Source organism: Daktulosphaira vitifoliae, unplaced genomic scaffold, assembly GCF_025091365.1.
Source record: "Daktulosphaira vitifoliae isolate Bord-2020 unplaced genomic scaffold, ASM2509136v1 Scaffold_1, whole genome shotgun sequence".
Taxonomy (NCBI): domain Eukaryota; kingdom Metazoa; phylum Arthropoda; class Insecta; order Hemiptera; family Phylloxeridae; genus Daktulosphaira; species Daktulosphaira vitifoliae.
In genome coordinates this window covers 32,522,850-32,545,032 of record NW_026099572.1, presented here as the reverse complement: position 1 = coordinate 32,545,032, position 22,183 = coordinate 32,522,850, and the positions used below count along the sequence as shown (strand labels likewise).

The window sequence follows — 22,183 nt, the reverse complement described above, 5'->3', positions numbered from 1 at the left end:
ATTTTATAACTTATTTGTTATTAGTATTTAGGTATAAATTATTTTTTCTTAATAGCTTAAAAGTTGAAAAATTAAATCAGCCTATGTTCACATAATTATTTTATTAGCTTCGATGGGAAGCTGAGAAGGTAATGGTTTTACTATGATGTGTTTTTTAATTTTTTTTTTTGTGTCTGTTACAACTTTTTCTCAGTCTCACCGAACCNATTTTTTTTTTTGTGTCTGTTACAACTTTTTCTCAGTCTCACCGAACCGATTTCTTTCAATGATACGTCAAAAGATTACATATCGTATCTAGTCGAAGACATTACCCTCAAAAATTTCCCTCGTTCCCCGTCATTGGAGGAAACCCCCCAAAAATTACAAATAAAAAAAATCGCTAATTTTTTCAAATTTTTTACTTAAAATTACCATAACTTTTTTATATAGATGCATGATATCGTTACTTTTCATTTGATATATCTTTTTTATAAATCTGATCCTTTACCTGCCCACGGTGGGATTTAAAATGACAACTTTTTCACAAAATATTTTCCACTTAAATTTTTTAAATGTCCCGGACAGCATGACACTTTTATCTATATCTTAAATTAAAGCTAATGTAATGTATTTTTTTATTTAAAAAAATTTCGGACCTTATTTTGTCTTCACGGGGAAAATGAAAACCAAATGCTATTTTTGTGTGAAAATTCTCGATTTTGTATTCTACATTTTTAACTTTATAATGCTATATTTTTTTGAAAAATGTATGGATCAACACAATTTTTTTATGAGAAATAAAATTTTTTAATAATCCCTTTCTCATTCGACATATACTTTATCTTAATTAGGATATTAATAAGGAAATAGGAGATCATGTAGCTTTGGAATAATACACCAATTTTTTTTAATTAAACACAATCTAAAGATTTACATCAAATCGTTTTTTATGATAGTGATTTTAATCACTGTCAGATATCATTATACTTGATCCAACTATGCCACATTATCACTGTGCCGCGACCCCCCTGTACTGTGTTTTTTTGTACTCAAAACTGCCATAACTTATTGAAATTTTAACAAATCAAAATAGTATATTTTTATATTGAAACCTTAGGTATTTTTCTTTCATTCAATTTTTTTAAAATTTAATCCTTTATTCGTCCACAGGGGAGTAAGTAAAATAGTATTAAAAATAGCAACTTTTTCACAATAGTCAATTTTTTCAACTTAAATTTTGAAAATGTTCCGGAAATAGTACGTTTTTTAAACACATGTCAAATTAAAGCTTATGTTACATACTATAAATTAAAAAAAAATCTTGATCATGTAACTTTTGGAATTATCCACTAATTTTTTAAAAATAAACACAAATTTTGAACTTGTAATATTCATAGAATGGGATACTGTCTAAGGAGGAGTAGAGAGAGCCCCCCACTAGCATTTCATGGGAAACAAATAATGGAAAATGATATAAGGGCCCAAAATTGTTGGCCCCTCCAATAAACATTTTCTGGCTACGTGCCTGAGCCTGCGTATCTGAGCAAATGAGAAAAGAGGTATCAAGAGAAACAGAAATGTAGCGAAGTGCATTGACAATAGCAATGCATTCGGTAGTAAAAGACGAAGAAAGGGGATGCAGGTTAATGCAAAAGGAGATATTAAGTTTTGGCTAATGAGGCAGACCCATCAGTAAAAATCAGACGAGAGTTGGGAAACTTTGTAGAAATATAGTGAGAGAATAAATTATTAATAATGGTCGAAGAAAGAAATTGAAGGTTATAAGGTTAGAAGCCTAGGAAATTAGAACATGAACGGAAAGGGTGATGATTAAGGTCTCGTATGGACAGTTATAAATAAGACGACTATAGGAATTCTGGATATGATTAGTGAGAGGAGAAAATGAAGAACATATAGAAGCAATTTTTGGAAGAGATTTGGGGACATAACGCCAGAGTTGGCGAACGGTTTTAAAAAGATTAAATATTGAGGGTTTAGGACAGGAAATAGATTTTAGAAGAAATTTGCCCGCTAAACGACGATAGGAGGACAACAGCATTCAATTTCGAGGCTGGGAACAAGAGTAGAAGGAAGGGCGCCTAAAATTGAGCTTAAACAAAAAGCCATTACTGAATTAAGCTTATTACGGTGACAAAATGATGCAGAGGAGAAAAGAAATGAACCGTAGTCAATCTTAGCGCGAATAATAGAGTTAAAAATTAATAAAAGGGAAGAGGGGTGGGATTTCCAAGATGTCCCAGTAATACAACGGAAAAAATTAGACCAGCGCGATTCAAAAGAAAAAAGGAACTGGAAATGAGGAACTCATCTTAACTTGGTATCTAAGATAAGTCCTAAGCAAGTAACAGTATTGGAGGGGGGTATTAAATAACCATTTAAAGTGACTATAGGGATAGAGAGAGGTCAATGTTTTCTGGTAAAAATAATAAATTGATTCTTTCAGGAGCTGGGGTGAAGTAAGAAGAGAGAAGGTTTTGGTAGAGTATGGATAAAGAGTCGTTGAGAATAGCTACAGAGTGATCAAGTGATTTATCCGAAGAAAAAAGGACAATATCATCAGGATAAAAGAGGGAGGAGAGGTCATTACTGATAGTACTCATACATATATTGAAAAGAATGGGACTAAGACAGCTCACTTGTGGAAGCCTACGAAAAGAAGAACGAGAAATAGAAACCCCGGAAGCGGAGGAGAAGTGTAGGAAGCGATGAGAAAAAAGTGAGAAAATAAACATTACAAAGAGAAGTGGGTAGTTCAATAGCGTTTAAGCGTTTTAAAAGAGTAGGAATACGAACTGAGTCGAATGCGCCCTTGATATCTATAAATTTTGCTGAAAGGAATTTTTTTTTGCAAAAGGAGTCATATATGGATCTTATAAAGGAAGATAGACACTCCATAGTGCTTAAGCCTCTCCTAAAATCGAATGGGTTATTCGGGATGAGATTATTTTTAATATGTATTCTACTATTTTACAGAGAGACGAGGAGAGGGCAATAGGTCGAAAAGGAAGAGGGAAGAATTAGGTTTAGGGATAAGAATGACGTGAAATTTTTTCCAGGAGGTTGGTAAGGCAGTTGGTCCATAAAGAGTTTAAGATTGATAGGAGTGTCCAAGCCTAATTGAGGGATTTTTAGCAAAGGAGAGATACCGTCCAGACCGGACGTTAAAGAGGACGAGAATGAAAGAAAAAAATTCAAAGAATGAATTAACAAGGATAACTCTTTGGCAGTGAAGGGCATAGTTAAAGGATGTATGGAAAGATTGAATGAACTGGAGGTAGGAAAAGATGAAGGTGTTAATTCTTCGTGAGAAGGGATGCCAGATGGCGCAACTTTATTACAAAACGAAGGAAACCAAGATTCATTTAGGGAAACTGGGCGACGATTAATGTAGTTTTTAATTTTTTTGGCAACTAGCCAAAGCTCCTGAATAGATGTAGAGTGATTAAGGGAAGAACAAAATGAATGACAAGAATTTTTTTTAGCATATTTTAGAGTGCGAGCGGTGGAAGATCGTATACGTTGATAAGCAAGAAAGTCAGAAATAGAACCGGAGGATCTGTACTGACAGAAAAAAACTGAGCGTTCTTTAACAGCGGCCGTACATGTAGAGTTCCACCAAATATGGGAAGGAGGAAAATTTTTTTTCAGAGTCGCAAGGTTTCGAATTAAGGAGAGATGATTCAACAATAGAGCGGAGCGATTCTAAGGAAGATTATGAGTTAGGATTTTGAATAAGTGAATGGGAAAGTTGATCTATAAAAGAAGGAATCCATACATTGTTATTATGATGAGAAGAGTTAATAGAAACTATGTAATTAAAAAAAATATCATTAGGGAAAGAGGAAACCTAGTTAAGAGATTGAGAAAATGGAAGTTGGGAGAGAGACTTATTATTATTATAATTTTTTTTTAAGTTTGTGTGATGAAGGGGGAAGTAAGGGGAAGGGAATACTATAGGTGTAATTGGAAGGAGGATGAGGGCTAGTTGACTGCACATGTTGTATATTTTTAGTAGTATCATTACAAACACTATTTTTATTTACCATACTGGCAAAAGAAAAAGCAGGGTTGACGATACTAGAACGTTTAATTTGAGCAGCTTCAGAATAGGACACGTTGTTAGTGGCCATAATTTTTTTTATCTCCTTTTGGATGGTCCATTCGGCGCAAGAGTGATCAGTTGAGGGGTGGTTCAATTTACAGAATATACATGAGGGTGGGAAGGTTGCTTTGAACAGGCATGTAGAAGCATTATTTGCCGGATCGCAGTGGCCACGGCGTTCTTTGCTGTGGCAGAATTTTTGAGTGTGTCCAAATCGAAGACTTTTGGCGTATTGGACGGGCTGCGTACACTTGGAGAAATGTCGAAAATAACCTTGTAAATAGTTAGATGTTTAGGTAAGGACGGAGCCAAAAATTTCAATTCGATAAGTGGCGAGAGCACAAGTAAGTTGTCTCGCTTAGAGTTTAATCTTCTGAAAGAAATAACTTCGACAGAGGACTCAAGGCCATCTCAGAAATCAAAATCCGAAACATTGGTGTCTAAACGAATAATACCTAAACTATATAAAAGAGTGCTTGGAATAGAGGTGTTTAATCCATTTTCATAGTGGTAGGGAAAGATAAGAAAATAATTGGCATTGGATATTGTATCGAAAGTAATTTTAACACGTTTAGAACTTATAGGTTTGATGTTAAGAATGTCTTTATATGATTTTGTGATAACTTTACCAAATTTTACGGGATATAAATTACCTATATTGTTATTGTCGGTCGTAAAATTTAACACATTTTTTTTGGCATACCCCCACTTTTTTATGAGACAGTAAATTTATCCAAACAGAATTTTTAAAATATCATGTTTTCATAAAAATAAAATTTTGCTGTTAACGATTAAAATCTTGTTAAACCAAAAATTTTTTACATTTATTAATATCGACCTTATATAATCTAATACTTAGATATATCTTTATATCAAAGACAAGGGTGAACTGGTAAATCATGAGATTTCTAAATGGCCTGTTTAAAAATTATGAATAAATTATTTTTAAAAAAATTTAATTAAGGATTTTTTTTTTTTTGCTATTAAAAATATAATTTTCAGATCGCACTAAAGTAGTCAATCCACCCATAATCAAGTGTGACTATCACAAGTTAATTATTTTTAAATAGAACTTTTGAAAAAAAATTTAAATGTAATTAGTAGTAGCTTCCCAAGTAGAAAATCATGATGCTTTTAAATTGACTACTTACTTATTTATTTAGTTTTGAGACTTAAAAGAGCAATTATTAATTTGATTTAATATTTCTTATTTTTATTAAGTATAGATTTTGTAGCACCATAAANCAGGCATTGATTTAAACTTACTGATAGCTTAATTATAATTTCTTTGTTTGTTTCAAGAAAATATTTAATCTTTCAATAATATGACCTAAGCTCATCAAATAATGAAAAAATAGTTTATTAAAAAAAAAAACTATAAGTGTAGGAGGGTATTATTAAGTACATAAAATGAGGTTGATGATATAATATATCATCATTTGTTTATACATTATATAAACAAAAATATTGATAAACTAAATTAGCAGTTTTAGTTGAGTTTTACAAGAAAAATTGTTTTTTAATACTCCTATTATAATCACTATATATATATAAATTATTTATTTTTCATATATTTTTTTAATTAGTACTTATATAAAAAATCAATATAAATATCAATAAATTTCGCTCTAATAATTAATATTGTCAAATTATATATATGGAACAATTAATTAACTATCAAGTAATCTGTCAAATATATCATCAGGTGTTAAAGTTTTAGCTACTGAAAATTGAGATCCAAGAATTTTCATGATTTCACCATGTTTTAAAAGTGGATTTTCTCGTTTTGCTTTTCCATAATTTTCTTTTACAAAAATTGCGAACTTAGATGGCTTTCGTGGAAGTTTATTAGTTTGTGGCTTATCATCTATTTTATACAATTCTTTTAGAGGATCAGTTTGAAGACCTTGCAAATTAATATTAACAGTTGGATTTTTATTCATTTTATTGACAATCAATTCAAATTCTCCATAACAGTAACCACATCTTTTTTTTTCCAAATTTAATGATTTGGAATGTCGTCCAATACTGAAATGCAAACAAAAAGTTTATTGATTTTATATTTTAATAGTACAATTTTTTTTTAAATACATCATTTCCTCACATAAAATATGGTATTATACACTTTTTTAAGTCAAATTCAATTTCAGTTTATAATTTAAAAATATTATCTAAACAAAATATTTTTAAATATGGTTTAATTGTATTTATAAAGCAATTAACTTAGAGCAATATACCTATAACCACATTTCATGCATTTATAAGTATATTTTGTTTGAATTGCATAACTATGACATCTTTTAATAATTGGCAACTCAGGGAATCTTTTCATTGCTTTATTTGCCCAACTTTTCCAAGCTGGTCCATGGCCTTCAGCTACACCATTAAATNTTCATTGCTTTATTTGCCCAACTTTTCCAAGCTGGTCCATGGCCTTCAGATACACCATTAAATATCCAACAAGCAGCATGGCAAAGTTCATGAATCAATGTATCCCTCAGTCTTTCAGCAGTGTCAATTATCTGCAAAAAAAAAAAAAAACCTTGAAAATATTATAAGTGCATTTATTATTTTTAATAGTAAATTATTAGAAAGTATTATTTAAATACATTACCTTTGAAGAAAGCTCAATTCGGGAAATTCGAACACAATCTAAATTTTCATTAATTTTTACTGAACGTCTATTAAAACAAGCTCCAGCAGTTGTTCTTAATCGTGCATTCCATTTAAAATTCATATCATCAGGAAGCTAAAATCAAAAAGTTTAATAAATGTTCATTTTGTAAAACTTAACAACTATTAAGTAACTACTAATTTAAGAGTTTGAAAAATATTTTAAAATCTGACAAAGAATAATGCTGTTTTTAAATGATTTCTATGGTCACAATAATAGTATTTATATTTTTAATAACCTTGGACAACATGCCATTAACAAATTATAGAATAGCTAAATAAAGGGTTTAAACATTTTAGAGTATTNATTATAGAATAGCTAAATAAAGGTTTTAAATATTTTAGAGTATTTTTACACAATATATGCAATAGATACCATTTAAATATAATATTTTATTTATAGCATTATAAAACGTATATATATTTTTAAATATTTTGTTTTGTTAAAAATAAAATAGTCTGGAAAACGCAGTTGAAATAGTTGATATATCAATTACTGTCTATGTATATCTATTGTAACAAAGTCCAAATATATCCAGAATAACTGTTAGTATTAGGTAGAATAAAATTTACATAATATTAAATAGTATTATTTGATGAACACCTGAAGTGGATTTTTCACTATGAAAATTTAATAATGCATATGAGAAAAAGTTTTTATATCTCTAAGGAATTGTGTCAAATTATAGATGTTAACAATATTATAATTGTTTATTTTGCTATTGTACAATTAATATTAAATTATGGTATTATTGCATGAGGTTGTGCATATAAAAATGAGCTTGATTCACTTATTGTGGTGCATAGATTTTGATCAGAATCATATTGAAGCAATATAGTGCTGATAAAAGTTGTACATATGAACTATTTAAGAAAATTTTAATTCTTACAGTATAGCACTTTATGGAAAAAAAAGCAGTCATGAAAATACACTTAATGAAAAAACAATAAAAAATTAATTATATGAAAACCACCAGAAGTACAGACGAAGGAAATTTACAACTAATAAAACAAAATATTATACTAATTAAAATGTTATATATATATATAGGGGGATAAAATTTTACAATAGAAATAAAATATATCAATTACTATTTAGTTGGAAGTATTATATTATATTGTTAATTAAAATAATTAGTAGAATTATATAATTAATGAATTGTAAACCACTAAGCTTTTTAACCTACTAATTTAACATTTATATTTAAAAAGTTTTTAGATATTTTTTCTATTAATAAATAATATCCGTCTCGTCCATAATTGGCTTAGATTAGAACCTTCTTTGTCTCCCTAACATGTGAAAGAGGGGTGGCCCTCTTTCACATGTTAAGTTTGGGAGATAGATGGATCTAATCATTATTAAACTTTTTATAAGTTAAATAAATACCTTATTTTCAAACACTTCTTTATTGAACAAATCAAATAATGCAGATACTAAGTCATCTTTGTTCTTTTTAAATTTAAATTTATATTTTTCAGCTTCAGGGTGACATTTTAATGAGCCGTTATAACCTATGAAAAAAAAAAAAAAAATTAAAACTGTTATGCATTTATGAAAAAAGGATGCTAAAAAACAACAGATATTTGTATTTATGAAATAATTTAATTAAAAAATATTTGAATATGCAAATAATTAAGTTAATGATCCTTACATGAGAGTGAACTAAGAAAAGACAGCATTGAATCACTATTTTCTGATTTAACATTTTTCAATTCTTTTTTTGGTAATGGCTTGCTTAACAAACAAATTTCTTGGGTCTTGTTTTTTTTTGGAAATATTCTATAAAAAAAGATTTCTACATTTGTTGCTTACTTTGCTTAATGCATCGTGCCTCGTTGTATAAGTACAGAGGTTAGATACTATTGCAATAAGCTAAGTAGATTTTCTATGCTTTCTGGCATGAACAATAGATCTTAAAAGAGGACGTAAGACATAAATATATAAATAATAATTATAAAACTAGAATAATTAATTAAATATAATATAAGGTACTTTTTTTTTTGAAATTCATTTAATATTTACTTTGATACCTTATATCATTTAAGTTTAATATTTGATATGCTATTCAATATATTAAGTAAATATAATTCAATTTTATAAATTAACTAAAGGATTCCAAATTTTCTTCTGATACCATAAATAAAATTTTATTAGTTATAAATTTTAAATAAGTATGTAGCCGTTTTGAATGATTATGATCATACTAAAATGAAAACGAGGCATAGTGTGGACGTGGCATAGATGGGAAAAGTATAGATAAGTAAAAAAAAAAAGTAATCAAATAAATCTTTTATTTCTATTAAAATTGTAACATCAAATAAACTTAAGAAGCCCAGAGGCAGGGATAACCATAAAACATTGGACCCAAATTTTACACAGCTCATTTTGATAAGCACAAAAAAATGGGTAGCACAATGGGGCACAACACAGTGTGAAAGTAGGATAGTTAAGACAAGTATAGATAATATCTGACAGTGATTAAAATCACTATCATATGAAATTCTTCAATGCAAATCTGTATATAGTGTTTAATTACAAGAACTTGGTGGATAATTACAAAAGCAACATCAACATTTATTTCCTTAATTATATCCTGATTAGTGGTTCTTTGATTTAAAAATATAACATATGAATAAATACTAATTAAATTTAGTATGAAATTGATATTCAATAACATATTATTGTCATTTTTACAGAGATATTATAAAAATAAAAAGGAGTTGTATATTTCTTTACTTTTAACGTGTATAAAAATTTAAAGGGATTGATGCAATACTTTTTAATAAAAAATTTTTGTTACTTATGAATAAACTCACTAGACTACAAGGAACTTTCATCAGAAACAAAAATATACTTTTCTAAATCAACTTTTTGTGATGTTTTCAAATGCACAATTAAACTTTTTCTATTACTTCTAAGTTTTAATATTATTACTTATTATTAAAAAATAAGTATTTGCATATAAAAAAAAGTAATTAAGAAAAAAAAAAAAATTGTTTTAAATTAATACTGATTTTGATTATTATTATGTTAAAAATAAGGAAAATGACATATTTAACCTACTTTTTTAATCACTTAAAGTTGATTCTGTAAATGTTTATAGTAAAAAAAAAAAAAATTATTTATTTTACCATATCTTTAGTTCAATTGGCAAGTTTGAAATTGACATCATTAAATAGAAAATTTTATGAGAATTATAAAAATTATATTGTTAGGATTAATATGCAGTTAGAAAAATTATAAATACTATTTATAGAAAATTTATCAGAATAGCTCAATATTTTTTTGCATTTTTATTGAAATAGATACTTAAATAGAAGTAATAGTAATCATTTCCTAATAACTTTTGGTGTTTAAAAAGATTCTGCAATTGAAATATTCAGAACTTAATTTTAATGATTTACTTTAACTAAATGAACCTATCAAAACAAAGTTGTTAAAAAAATTTACTCAATTGGGCGTATTATAAAATTTGATTATAATTGTAAAAATCCATTGTTAATACAGGAGAAACTAATAATCATTTTTTTTAGAAATGATTTATATAGCAACATGTTACCGAAAAATTGGAATATTATAGTCTAATAGTAGCATACACAATTAGAGTAAAAAAATTATTAAATTACAAAGTAAAATAATTTAATTTTGTATTTCAACCTATCATATCGAATTTAATGCGTCAATAAATACTTTGAAAACATTATAAATGATTTTAATTGTCTGTATGGAGAACGTGGGATAAGTAATTGTTTAATTGATAAATTAGAGTTTTTTTTTCAATTTTTATGTGTAATATTTTCAACTAGATACAAATTGTAGTCATTTGACGTATCATTGAAAAAAGTAGGTAATATTAGAGCAAAAAAATAAAAGATAATCACAAAATATACCTTCTCAGCTTTGCATCGAAGCTAAAACCTAAAATATAGTAAAATAATTTTAATATGAATAAGAAATTTCTTCTTAAAATTTGATAAAAATCAAAGCAGTTGAAAATTTATTCTAACTTAAAAAGAATTAAGAAAAAATGCAAAAAGTTCATTGCCATACGCGGGTTGGAACCTTGTACCTTTAGCGCGTAAAACACAAGTTCTACCGACTCTGCAACTGTACGTTGCTACTGTCGGCTGAAAAAAATAGCTATTTAAGTTAGTTTAAATTTTAAAGTTATTTTTCTCGACTTAAAAATAGCAAACAAATTTAAATAAGTTTAACTTTCTATGCTATATCAATTTTATTTATATAATATTTATCGAAATCAGTGTACTCCCCTTCTTGTCATGCATTTTAAAATAAAATAAAATACAAAAACCAGAATTTTAACACAAAAAGAGCATATTTTTGAATATGGTAGTCATTTTCACCATGAAGACAAATGCAGAGAACAAATTTATTTTTTTCAAATTAAAGTATATTACATTAGCTTTAATTTAAGGTATTTATAAAAATGTCAGTCTTTCCAGAACATTTTCAAAAGTTAAGTTGAAAAAGTTACCATTTTGAAACCCAACCTGTGGGCTGGTAAAGAGTCAAATGTTCACAAAAATATATAAAATACCTAAGATATCTATAAAAGACAAATATATAATCATTCGGTTATTTTTAAAAAAGTTATGGCACGTTTATGTAAAAAAAATTGACAAAATGTTGAATTTTAAATTTGTAATTTTTTGGGGGATTTTTCCGTTTACATGGAACCAGGGAATTTTTTTTCAAATTTTGAGGGTAATGTCTTCGACTAAATAGGATTTGTGATCTTTTGACATATTTTTCATCAAAATATGTGTAGTGAGAGCTGAGATTGAGTGGTAACAGACACAAAAAAAACCAGTAAAATTAATACTTTCTCAGCATCGCATCGAAGCTATAACATGTTGTAATCATATTAATAATAAAAATATGATATTGTTAGTTTGTTTTATTACTTACAGTGAGCCAGATTTATTTAAAGTAGATGATAATGGAATAACATCATCTTGTTTATTTGAAAAATTAAAATCGATTCTAGCGTCTGAAAGACTGATGTTCCTATAATCATTAAACAAATATTAACATTGAAACTTTGATAGTAATTATTAAATTTAAAGTTATTATTTGGTAATATTATTGAAAATTAAAAGGTAATTCAAAATTATGGTATACATTACAGTTTAGCTACACATAAAAATTAGGGAGAACTAAGTGCATAAAAAAAAAAGTAATCAAAGGATTATTTCCTTTCTTTAATTTAGCAGAGAAGTGTCTGGTCTGTTATGTGATAAAAGAATTCCAATGAGGCTGAAAGGTAAATTCTATAAGACTGTAGTGAGATCAGCAATGATTTATGGTTCATAGTGTTGGGCGGTTCACAAGAAAGTATAGCAGAGATGAGAATGCTTAGATGGACGAGTGGAGTGACTAGAGAAGATAGATAAGGAACAAACGTATAAGAGGGAGTATAGGTGTAATGTTAATCATAGATAAGATGAAAGAAAATAAACTAAGATATGATTTATTCATGTTATGAGAGAGGAATCGGAAGCGGTAAGAACAGTTATTGAAATGAGTGTTGAAGGAAGAAGAGGTAGAGGAAGACCAAAAAAGAGATAGAGGGATGTAATTGATTGCGTTATGAGGTTGGCTGATGTGAGTGCAGATAATGTAGGTGATCATGTCAAGTAGAAGTTTAGAATAATGATGGCCAAACCTAAGTAGTTGGGATTAAGGCGAGAAAAAAGAAAAGATATACTAAAAGTTATTTTAAAATGATTTTTTTAGTGAAGTTTACAAGAAATTAGGTTTCAAGCATATAAATTACTATAGTAAAATATTAAAAATTAAATTAACTCCCAAAAAAAAAAAAAAAATTTGAAAACTATTTCTGTACCTAATAAGCAGAAGGGTAAAAAGTTTACATTTATTAAATTTCACTAATTAGTGTTTTGTCATGGAAAATTTCACTGTGCATTTGATATTTATTTAAAACATGATATATATTAACAGATTTATTAATAAATTAAATGAAGTTTTAGTAGAGATTTATGAGAAAAAAAATAATTATAAGCTTTTCTTGAAAAGCAATAATAAATCCTTTTACTTTTTGAGTACAGAAATAAATAATTTAAAAGAATGTTTTACATAAAACTTTCAGAAGTAAGATCCAGTTCTTTTTGAATATTTTTAGTAGGTGTAAGATTCGCCTTTCCTTTTTCTTTATAATTTATATAGCAAGATTCACATTCAGATTTGCTGTCAATTATTGATTCTGATGAATTTCTAAAAAAATTATATTTAAATTTAAAATGGTTATTTTTAAAAATTTAATTTTCATATTTAATTTCTATATAATGGAGAATAAAAAAAAGTTAAAAGTAAACATTACAAATCTTATGTTATGCAATTAGTTCATGATTTAATTTAACTCAAAGTTTTTAGTAAAATAAAAATTATTTTACATAAATTTCACAGCACCAAGTGAGTACTTTTTATAAAGAAAATGATAAAGTATATAAAATATTTTTAAGTTAAATACTGGTTATTGGTATACAATTTTTTCATGAAAAAATCATATTTTAAATGATCACATTTATTTAATTATAAATTTTTATTAATTTTTTGGAACCATAAAATATAAATAAACAAATTATAATATTTACAAACTTTAAAATACTCTAGAAATTTAACTACAAAACATTAATAAAATATATTGGTACCAAATGTTTTCTTTAAGTTTATTCCACAAAATAGCTATTTTTAAAAATTTTACGTACATTTTAAATTTTTTACTATTTCTACATAAGTTAAAATATATATTACATTAAAACTATAAACTAAAAGTGAAATAATTATTAAAAAAAAAAAAAAAGAGAGTAATGTAAAATGTTGATTAAATCAAGTTATTGAATTGGTCATATTTTTGTGACATATCTGGTATTTATATTCATATATAGAAATAAGAGTTTTAAGTAGTAAATAAAAACATTTTATATCACACAAGTGAAATAGGTGGATATTTTTAATGTATATGTAGTCACTTCATAAAGTTTCAATGAGGTCTTACAACCAAAATTAAAATTATTACCTATGTAAATACATTTTTCAAGTGTTGTTAACTTACTCATCATCATTTTCAAACAATTTTTTTTTAATGTCTTTTTTTGGAATATTGAATATTCCATCAATTTTTCTCCATTGGCGACCATATAAACGATCCAAAACCTTTGCAGATTCAGATAATCTATCTAGCTGAATAGCTAATTTATTAGGCGTAGAAAAATTATTTTCAGTGTCAATTAAATTGTTTTCTTTTTCCGACACAATAGGATATTTTACTGAAGCTATATAATCACTTTTTTTTTCTAAATTGCTACTAGAAGCAGATTTAAAGCTTTCTTCAGAGTTAGAACTATTAACAGTCAAATCCTGTATGCTTGAATTTTTTTTGATATTAAAAATATCAAATTTTGCATAACTATCATTATTTTTCAAATTTAAGGTTGCATTATTAGTTAGATCAATATATTCAATAAAATTTGTGTTGTCTAAATCGTTTTTTGAATTTAAGTGGGTTGTCTTAGATTTATAAACATCAATTAATTCTATACTAGAATCTGAAGAATAGAATTCATCAATATTAACATTATTATCATATGTCATATTATTTCTATTGATATTTTCTCCTGAATTTTTATTATCTCTGGTACATAATGTCAATTTTTCTGGAAAATATATAAATAAAATCAAAAATAAATTCAATATTTGCAGGTTTAACATTTCCATTTATCAAAAAATATATATAATTAGTAAATACAGTAAGTTATGTTTAATATGGGGACAATTTTTTTTTATTTAATAATTTAAAATGACATTAATTATATTATCGGAACAAATCTACCTTACGGGACACCTTTTTTTTTCATAATGTTCGTTTTTTTTCAAAAGTGTTTGAAAAAATTGAGGGAAACTTTTAGTTCAAAAATTATAGCATTTTAAAGTTTATACGTCATAAGATTAAAAATAGATCCAAAATTGTTTTTTTTTGTTAATTTTCGGGTTTATTTTTCATGAAAATATTGTGAAACTACAATGACGTAACTCATAAGTAATTTTCTCTCTTAAAAAAACATAAAAACCAAAAATAATTTGGAAAAAATTAGAATTTTCCAATTTTTTCTTTCCTCCCGCCCAAAATTCGCAATACTAAAAAATGGGTTTTCATAGAGCTATTACTTAATTTTCGTATACAATACAAAAAAATTGGTTATGAGTGATTACGTAATTACATGAAACCCAATTAATTTAAGTTGAGCAAAAAAAAGACTACAATGTGGTGTGTCTTTATAGTTAGTTCAATAAAACACGAAAAGAAAAGTTTTTACTCTATATTAGGTATACTAAATAACACTTGTTAGAAATAATAAAAAAATTTAATTACAATTGATATTGAAATTTTAGTATTCAACTTAATACTATTTAAAATATTTGCATCTTTGTTGGTTTCAGCGCGACTTTGCACAACAGTAATACAGTATATCCTTATTACTTCCTGAAATAGTTGTACATAATGATGCTTAACATACACACTAAGTATTGTTATAAAGATAACAGATTGCGACACTTGCTAGTTTTATTAAACGACCCCCTTTGACAACCTTCTGCTTGAAACTTACCATTTAACGCTGTATCAATGTTTCATTAATATTATGTTTATAAAAATGCTTCTCAAGTTGGTATAAAATTTTAGACTAGAAAAATGAAATAACTTTCAAGAAAAATTATTGATTTTTATAACCTATATTATTTAACTACAATCGCAATTTTAAAGCACTATAACTTTTGACCCACACGATTCCACTCAAAAATTTTTACATATTCTTAATTTGCATTTAACAAACATTAAAAAAAAAAAATTTTGAAAAAAAAAGGGTATAAAGTAGATTTATACAATATTACCAAAATTTATACTGTTCGTTTCAAAAACTATTATATAGCCTAAAAATGTTAATATATGTTTACAAGGAAAGCAGAAATAATGATTTATTTATGAGAGTATGGTTAAACAACCTTACATAAAGAAAATTTTAGATATAATATTGGGAACTAATAATTATAATAGACAAAGAAAAAAGAACTAAAATTATTTCAGCTTCTTTCAAAATTCTACTTTAAATTTTTTTTAATTAATATTTTTCAATAACTGATTGGTTTAAGTAGTAATATCCCATATCCCAATAGAAATTTTTACTGACATTTACATTTATTTATTACATTTTTTAGTTATGATTAGGATATAAAATGTAATAATACATATATATAATCAGTAAATATCAATTTTAACAATGTTAATCAGAAATTATTCACTTTATAAAAATAATCTCACCTTTACTATGATTTTTTATTTTTATTCTTTCCATTTGTAATAATCAAAAATTTATTACTGTAAAAGTAAACAAAAATTATTTTTTAGAATTTAATAATAAACAGACATTAAAATATACAAATCACCATTAGCCAAAATATTATACTAGAAAAAGATGTAATCTAGTGCAAAATCTTGTTCACTGCTCTAAATATACAAAGAGTACATTGATTAGACCTGGTCAATATCCTAATATCATAGTCTAAATCTTGTGTTTAAATAAAAATTATTTTTGCAGTTTATATCAGATTTTTTAAACATAAATAGCAAAATACATTTTAATAAAAATACAACACTTTAAAATTATCAAAACCAGATTAGCTATATATATATTAGAGCACAATTTTTTATTCTTTTTCTGATATCATATTTTATTGAATATATACGTATTTTTTGACTCATAAATTGACTAAAACTATTTTTATACGTTACTTTAAAAAAATTGTTAACTTCTCTCTGCAATTTTGTTAAGACAAACAAAATAATCATAACAGAGAATTACAAGATGCATTAATCCAAAAAGTTCAGGATGCCATCAGTATTCTCCCTAAAGTTTACTCTACTTAAATGAAAAAAAGACGAATGCGATAAGAAGACATATCTATTAAAAATTGACTTTTTTAAAACCGTTAAAATTTTAAATTGTAGAACTCAATACATTGAAAAGTTGGCAGCACTGGTCATTAATTTTAAAAATAATGGTACTATGAATTCACCTACTCTAAAATTAAAAATTAGTCTTAACCATTAAATAGACAAGATATTTTCTATTCAGTGTCTCCACCTTGTAGTATAATTTAAATGTTAAAAATTCCTAACTCTAAAATACACAACAATTATCGAAATTTAAAACCCCAAATATGTAACGGGAGATTACAGAAAATTTTTTTTTTTCAAAAATGTATTGATTTATGTATGTTTATTTATTTTTAATCTTGTTCATTCTCCCCTTTCTTATCCCTTAAATTTTTATAAAATCTTTACTGGACGATAATAACTTTTGAACCGTTATTTGAGAAGATATTTTATTACTACTTTATATCTAGGTGGAAGGAGTAGTCCGGCTCAGGATATGTAATAATAGAAGTAATCACTTTTTTGTTAAAATAAATGTCATTTTTCATTTATATTGCTAAAAAAATGTAGATTGGAAATTTTTTTTCTTTACCTATAACATAAAATTTTTAAATGTCTTTGTTTTTATATGTATAAAAAATTACTTAAGACTGTAAAAACGAATAAATTGTAATATTTCGTGTTTTTTCTTGAAAATCTCTTAATACATAAAGTAATTTAATTCAATTGACAAACGTTTTATCCAACTTTTTTGCTTATCTTAAGAATATTTTTTCTTATTATTTCCTTACACCTCTCCATGATGTCAACATGTTATGTTTATACATAGCTACAGTGATATCATTTTTTATGAATAAATTGTTCATACTTAACTTTTATATTAAAATATAGAAAAGGAATATTCAGAAAACAAATAATAAAATTAAATTTATAAAAAGATTATGTTTTAAGATTATTTTGTATAAACATATATATATATATATATATTATAAAATTTAAGATTTAAATATATAAATCGCGGGATTTTGTTAGAACACAGTTTTTGGTCCCACTGGTTGCGGTATATACCAAGTACCACTGCCTTGCGTTCGACTTCTCAATACCCATGTAAACTCAAAAATTAGTTTGTGATTGTCGCCGATCATGTGTGGTTGTGTTTTCCGTTCTTGAAACATGTGCTGGCTATTAAACGTTGGCCGATCGTCGATGTTGTTAATATTGTGCGTCCGTCTATCCTGTGATAATGTCAAATATAGTTACTGTTGAAAAGAAATCGGAATCCAAGTCTAATCTTCAGTACTCTCCCACAATTCGTATTCATGCAGACCTCTTTGAACCTACTGAAAGCAGATATCCTGTTTTCAACTATCAGAAACTACTCGTCGAAGAAGTAAGCGACTGATAGTCTATCAGAGTTGCAATACGCATAATTTGTGCAGTGCGTGCTACATAGTTTTTCGTAATATGCAGCATATTGATGCAATTAGTAGTATTACGGTATATTTGGGATTCGGTGAGAAATAATATCCATAAGAAATTACTATTCTTGGAACATTTATTTGATTTTCTTTATAATTTATTTTTCTGTACCAAATTAATACCATTATCTCATTGAGTACTGTTTAGTATTACTGTTTACAATCTGCATTGGAGTATTTAGGGGGTGATACTGATTTATGTATTAAATTATTTTTTGGCCATTTTTATTTATTTGTCTCACACTAAAGTTTGCTGCTATTATGTGTTTATCATATCATATTTTCCTATTGAGTTTAGTTGAAATATGTACAATAATTTGTTAAAAATTGTTTTGATTTGTTATTTAGATAGCCAATTATGTAATAATTGGATAATTATCATACTATTTGTTATATTTCTAAGATTTTTGGAATATATATATACTTATGAATAATGAAATTTAAATTAGACTAATTTTAGTAATATAATTTTATTTTTTTTCAAATGTCTCTTCTAGGTCTATTATAATATACTGCCCAGAAATGTTTTTTTATGACAAAATTTAGTTTTTAAATGTAGTTGAGAATGTTTTTTATTATTTTTATTTATTTTTTAGTTATTATTTTAAATTTATAGTACATATTTTATTATATTATTCATTCCTTATAATAATGTCATATCTGAATAGTTTTAATTTTAAAAAAGGGGAGCGATTAAAAAAAAAAATTAAAAATATATTGATAATAAATAACTTAATTTGATCATAATCAGTTAAATCGTAAATTTTAGGTATAATAATTTTACTGGGATATACTACTTTTATGTAAAACTTGGTAACAAGTAAAACTAAATAACATCATATTTTGAAATATGACATTATTAAAAATAAATAAATATAATGAATTTATGCATGACAAATAAAATCAGGCATAATAGTTTTCCACAAAATCCTATTGTCAGCATTTATAAAAGTTAAATGAAATGGCTTGTGTTAAAACTTACATTCTTAAATATTTTTTAAGAAATTTAAAATCTCAAACATTAAGTAATTTTATATTCAATAGTGTAATATTTATATCATTTAAAAAATTATAATCATGATATTTTCTATTCATAATTATTTATTTTTGAAATTTAAATATTTAAGTTGTTAATTCCTAAATCTAACTTTGGTATCATCCAGAAATTTAATAATATTATTTACAATAACATCAAATATTTTGATTTCATATTCTAATATTTGATTTTTGTTATTAGACATTAAGACATCAATAATTATGATTATGATTGTAAAACTACATTAAATTTGTGTAATGAAATATTGTTTGCTATAATTATACATATTTTATTGTAAAGTCTTGGCAGAATATTAAATAATCCTGTGTATTGGCCAATTAAGATGTCAATAATTCCTAAAATTTTATACTTTATTTATTAAAAGATATTTTGATAAATTTCTTCCATGTTACTTTAGTGGTATAGTTATAGGAGCATGTTCCATTATTGACCACCATATTTATCAAATATTTTACATTTTTTAGGGTACCATAAGCTTATCAATAAGATTAAAAATAAATATGCACATTTTTTTATTTTTAGAATTTTTTGTTAGTGATTTGAATCTAGATATTTTATAACTTATTTTAGAATACATTATGAAATTTATTATTAAAAAAAATTACAGTATATTGAGCCATTAGACAACACACAAATAAATTATATTCATACTAAGACTTAGATTTTGAATTTTTAGAAAAGACGACGTCGAAGAGATCAACAGTCAAATTTGTTTGACGACAATGATGAATCAATAAAACAATTAGCTGATCATTATGAGCATAAATATGTAAGTTTTTATAAATTTTCAAATTAATGTATTATTATGGATTAGAATGAAAATTCACAAATTTCATTTTTGTTTTAATTAAATTAAAGATTTTGGGTATAACAGCCAAAATAAAAACATTTTTTCATATAAATATTTTCTTGATGAAACTTGCAATGTAAATTTTGTTGAAACAGTTATATTTGTTCTAATTAAGTTATACTCTTATAATTTAAGTTAGTTGTAAAATGATCAAAAAAAAAAAAAAAAAAGGGGAATGGTTAAAAACTTAAATTTTTTTTAAATATATGCTTTCAACATATTTTGAGAAAAAAGTCATAAAGTAAAATCAGGGTTAGATGATATGATTTGGTACTTAAATAAATTATCATTTTGCATTTATTAGGGATCTACTAATGTCAAAAAAAAGAAAAAGAAGAAAACTGCTTTCTATAATTATTCAGAACTTGCAGCTGGTTATGATGAAAATGATTCATTCATTGATAATACTGAAATAGTAAGTATTTTAGTTAAAATGAATTTGTATAATGTAATTTTATTACTTTTAAAATAATAAAAAAAATCAAATATTCAAGTAAAATATAAATTATAGAATTTGAGATGTAGTAATGTAATATTAAACCCATTAGATTTTATACACTTTCATCTATATCTAAAACAAAAATCTCTTCTTCTTCTCCCTTGCCTTTATCTCATTTACTTGGAGTCAGTCAGCTAAACTTTTACTTAATATGTTTTCTCCATCGTCTGTGTATTTCAGCATTCTTTATATCACTCATTCTTAATTACATCCAACAATCTATTTTTGGGTCTTTTTCCTCCTCTTCTTCCTTTAAGGTTTATTTTTATAACCGTTCATACAGCTCCTGATTTCACTTCAAATTATCTAAGCGTATTTTTTCTCATCTTATTCACGATTAACACTACTCCTATGCTTCCTCTTACATATTTATTTATTATCCTATCTTCTCTTGTCACTCTACTCATCTATCTAAGAAATCTCATTTCTGCTTCACTCATTCTCTACTCTACTTTCTTATCAACCCTCAACACTCTAAACCATACATCATTGTTGGTTTCACTCTAGTCTTATAGAACTTACCTTTTAGGCTGATTAGGATTCTATTCAAAACACCAGACGTTTGTTTTCACTTAATCCATCTGTATTTAATCCTATGTTTTACATTCTCATAAATATCACCATTCATTTGTACAAATGATTGTCAATATTTAAAACTTTCCACCTTAATTATCAAGTCTTCGTTTTTTGTCTTTACCATACTCGTTTCATCACCCTCATGTTCTCTTTTGTCAAACTTATACTCTATATACTCTGTCCTCTACTAATCCTTAATCCCTGACCTTCATGGGCTGCTCTCCTTATCACAAGTCTGTAGTCAATTTTTTCCTTTTTTCTTCTAATAAAACTATTATCAGCAAACAATGAATTCCTCGTTTTTCTATACATAATTTTTACCTACCTTAGTACTAATACTTTCATACATATATTCTATTACATTTATATAGGTTTCTGGCATTCTTTCTCATTACTGTCCACTTTAAACCTCTCTTAACACTCTGTCATACTCCTACTCTAAATCTATGAACACATTATATAACTTTTTATTCTTCTCCCTATACTTTTCTATTAGATGTTTCACACAAAGTACCAACTTCAGCATTGACTTTCCAGACAAAAAACCTAACTGATTTTTAATTATTGATGTCTTATTTTTTATTCTTTGTCACTTTTATTTTTACCCAAATCTTCATATTATAACTCATAATCTTTATGTCTCTATAATTTCCATATTAATGTATGTCTACATTGACTTTAAATATAGATATTTATGGGTAATTTATTTTTTAGTTTGATGAAGTTATGCCTGAAGAAGTTGAAACAGCTCATGGTGGTTATTATGTAAATACAGGTTCTTTGGAATTTAAAAAAGTTTATATTTCAGAAGATTCTGAAGATTTAAAATCTAGTCATCGTCGTAAGGTAAATATTTTTTTAGTTTGTTTTTAATTTAGGTATATTGAAACCATAGTTTATTAACTAATAAAGTAACTAATTAATGATACTTCTATTTGAAATTATGAGAAATTAAGCATATTAATAGTGCTTTA

General features: G+C 25.9%; 1 protein-coding gene, 1 long non-coding RNA gene and 1 pseudogene across 2 annotated transcripts in view; 2 read left to right on the top strand and 1 right to left on the bottom strand.

The window, feature by feature from the left end:
* Positions 1 to 8,046, top strand: part of LOC126905405 (uncharacterized) — a 25,967-nt gene extending 17,921 nt beyond the window's left edge. Inside the window, exons 2-3 of the long non-coding RNA XR_007703993.1 lie at positions 32 to 128; positions 7,668 to 8,046. This is a non-coding gene — a long non-coding RNA (uncharacterized LOC126905405). The remainder of the gene's footprint in view (positions 1 to 31; positions 129 to 7,667) is intronic.
* On the bottom strand, positions 5,632 to 16,765 carry LOC126905399 (uncharacterized). The gene is made up of 11 exons (XM_050685057.1): positions 16,606 to 16,765; positions 16,135 to 16,191; positions 13,873 to 14,473; positions 12,894 to 13,031; positions 11,706 to 11,804; positions 8,428 to 8,555; positions 8,163 to 8,287; positions 6,717 to 6,851; positions 6,537 to 6,624; positions 6,340 to 6,472; positions 5,632 to 6,130 (listed from the first exon to the last, which is right to left on the bottom strand). Exons 2-11 carry the CDS (start codon positions 16,166 to 16,168, stop codon positions 5,773 to 5,775), a joined length of 1,839 nt encoding a protein of 612 aa, XP_050541014.1. The 5' UTR covers positions 16,169 to 16,191; positions 16,606 to 16,765; the 3' UTR covers positions 5,632 to 5,772.
* A 794-nt stretch (positions 16,766 to 17,559) lies between these two features.
* Positions 17,560 to 22,183, top strand: part of LOC126910419 (ubinuclein-2-like) — a 20,332-nt pseudogene continuing 15,708 nt past the window's right edge.

Bases quoted from the DNA above. Each gene is read 5' to 3' on its own strand.
- LOC126905399 (XM_050685057.1), bottom strand. From the start codon at position 16,168: ATGGAAAGAATAAAAATAAAAAATCATAGTAAAG. The intron at 14,474-16,134 runs GTGAGATTATTT...TATATTTTCCAG, and splicing joins AATAAAAAATCATAGTAAAG to AAAAATTGACATTATGTACC. The intron at 8,288-8,427 runs GTAAGGATCATT...TTTTTTTCATAG, and splicing joins TTTTCTTAGTTCACTCTCAT to GTTATAACGGCTCATTAAAA.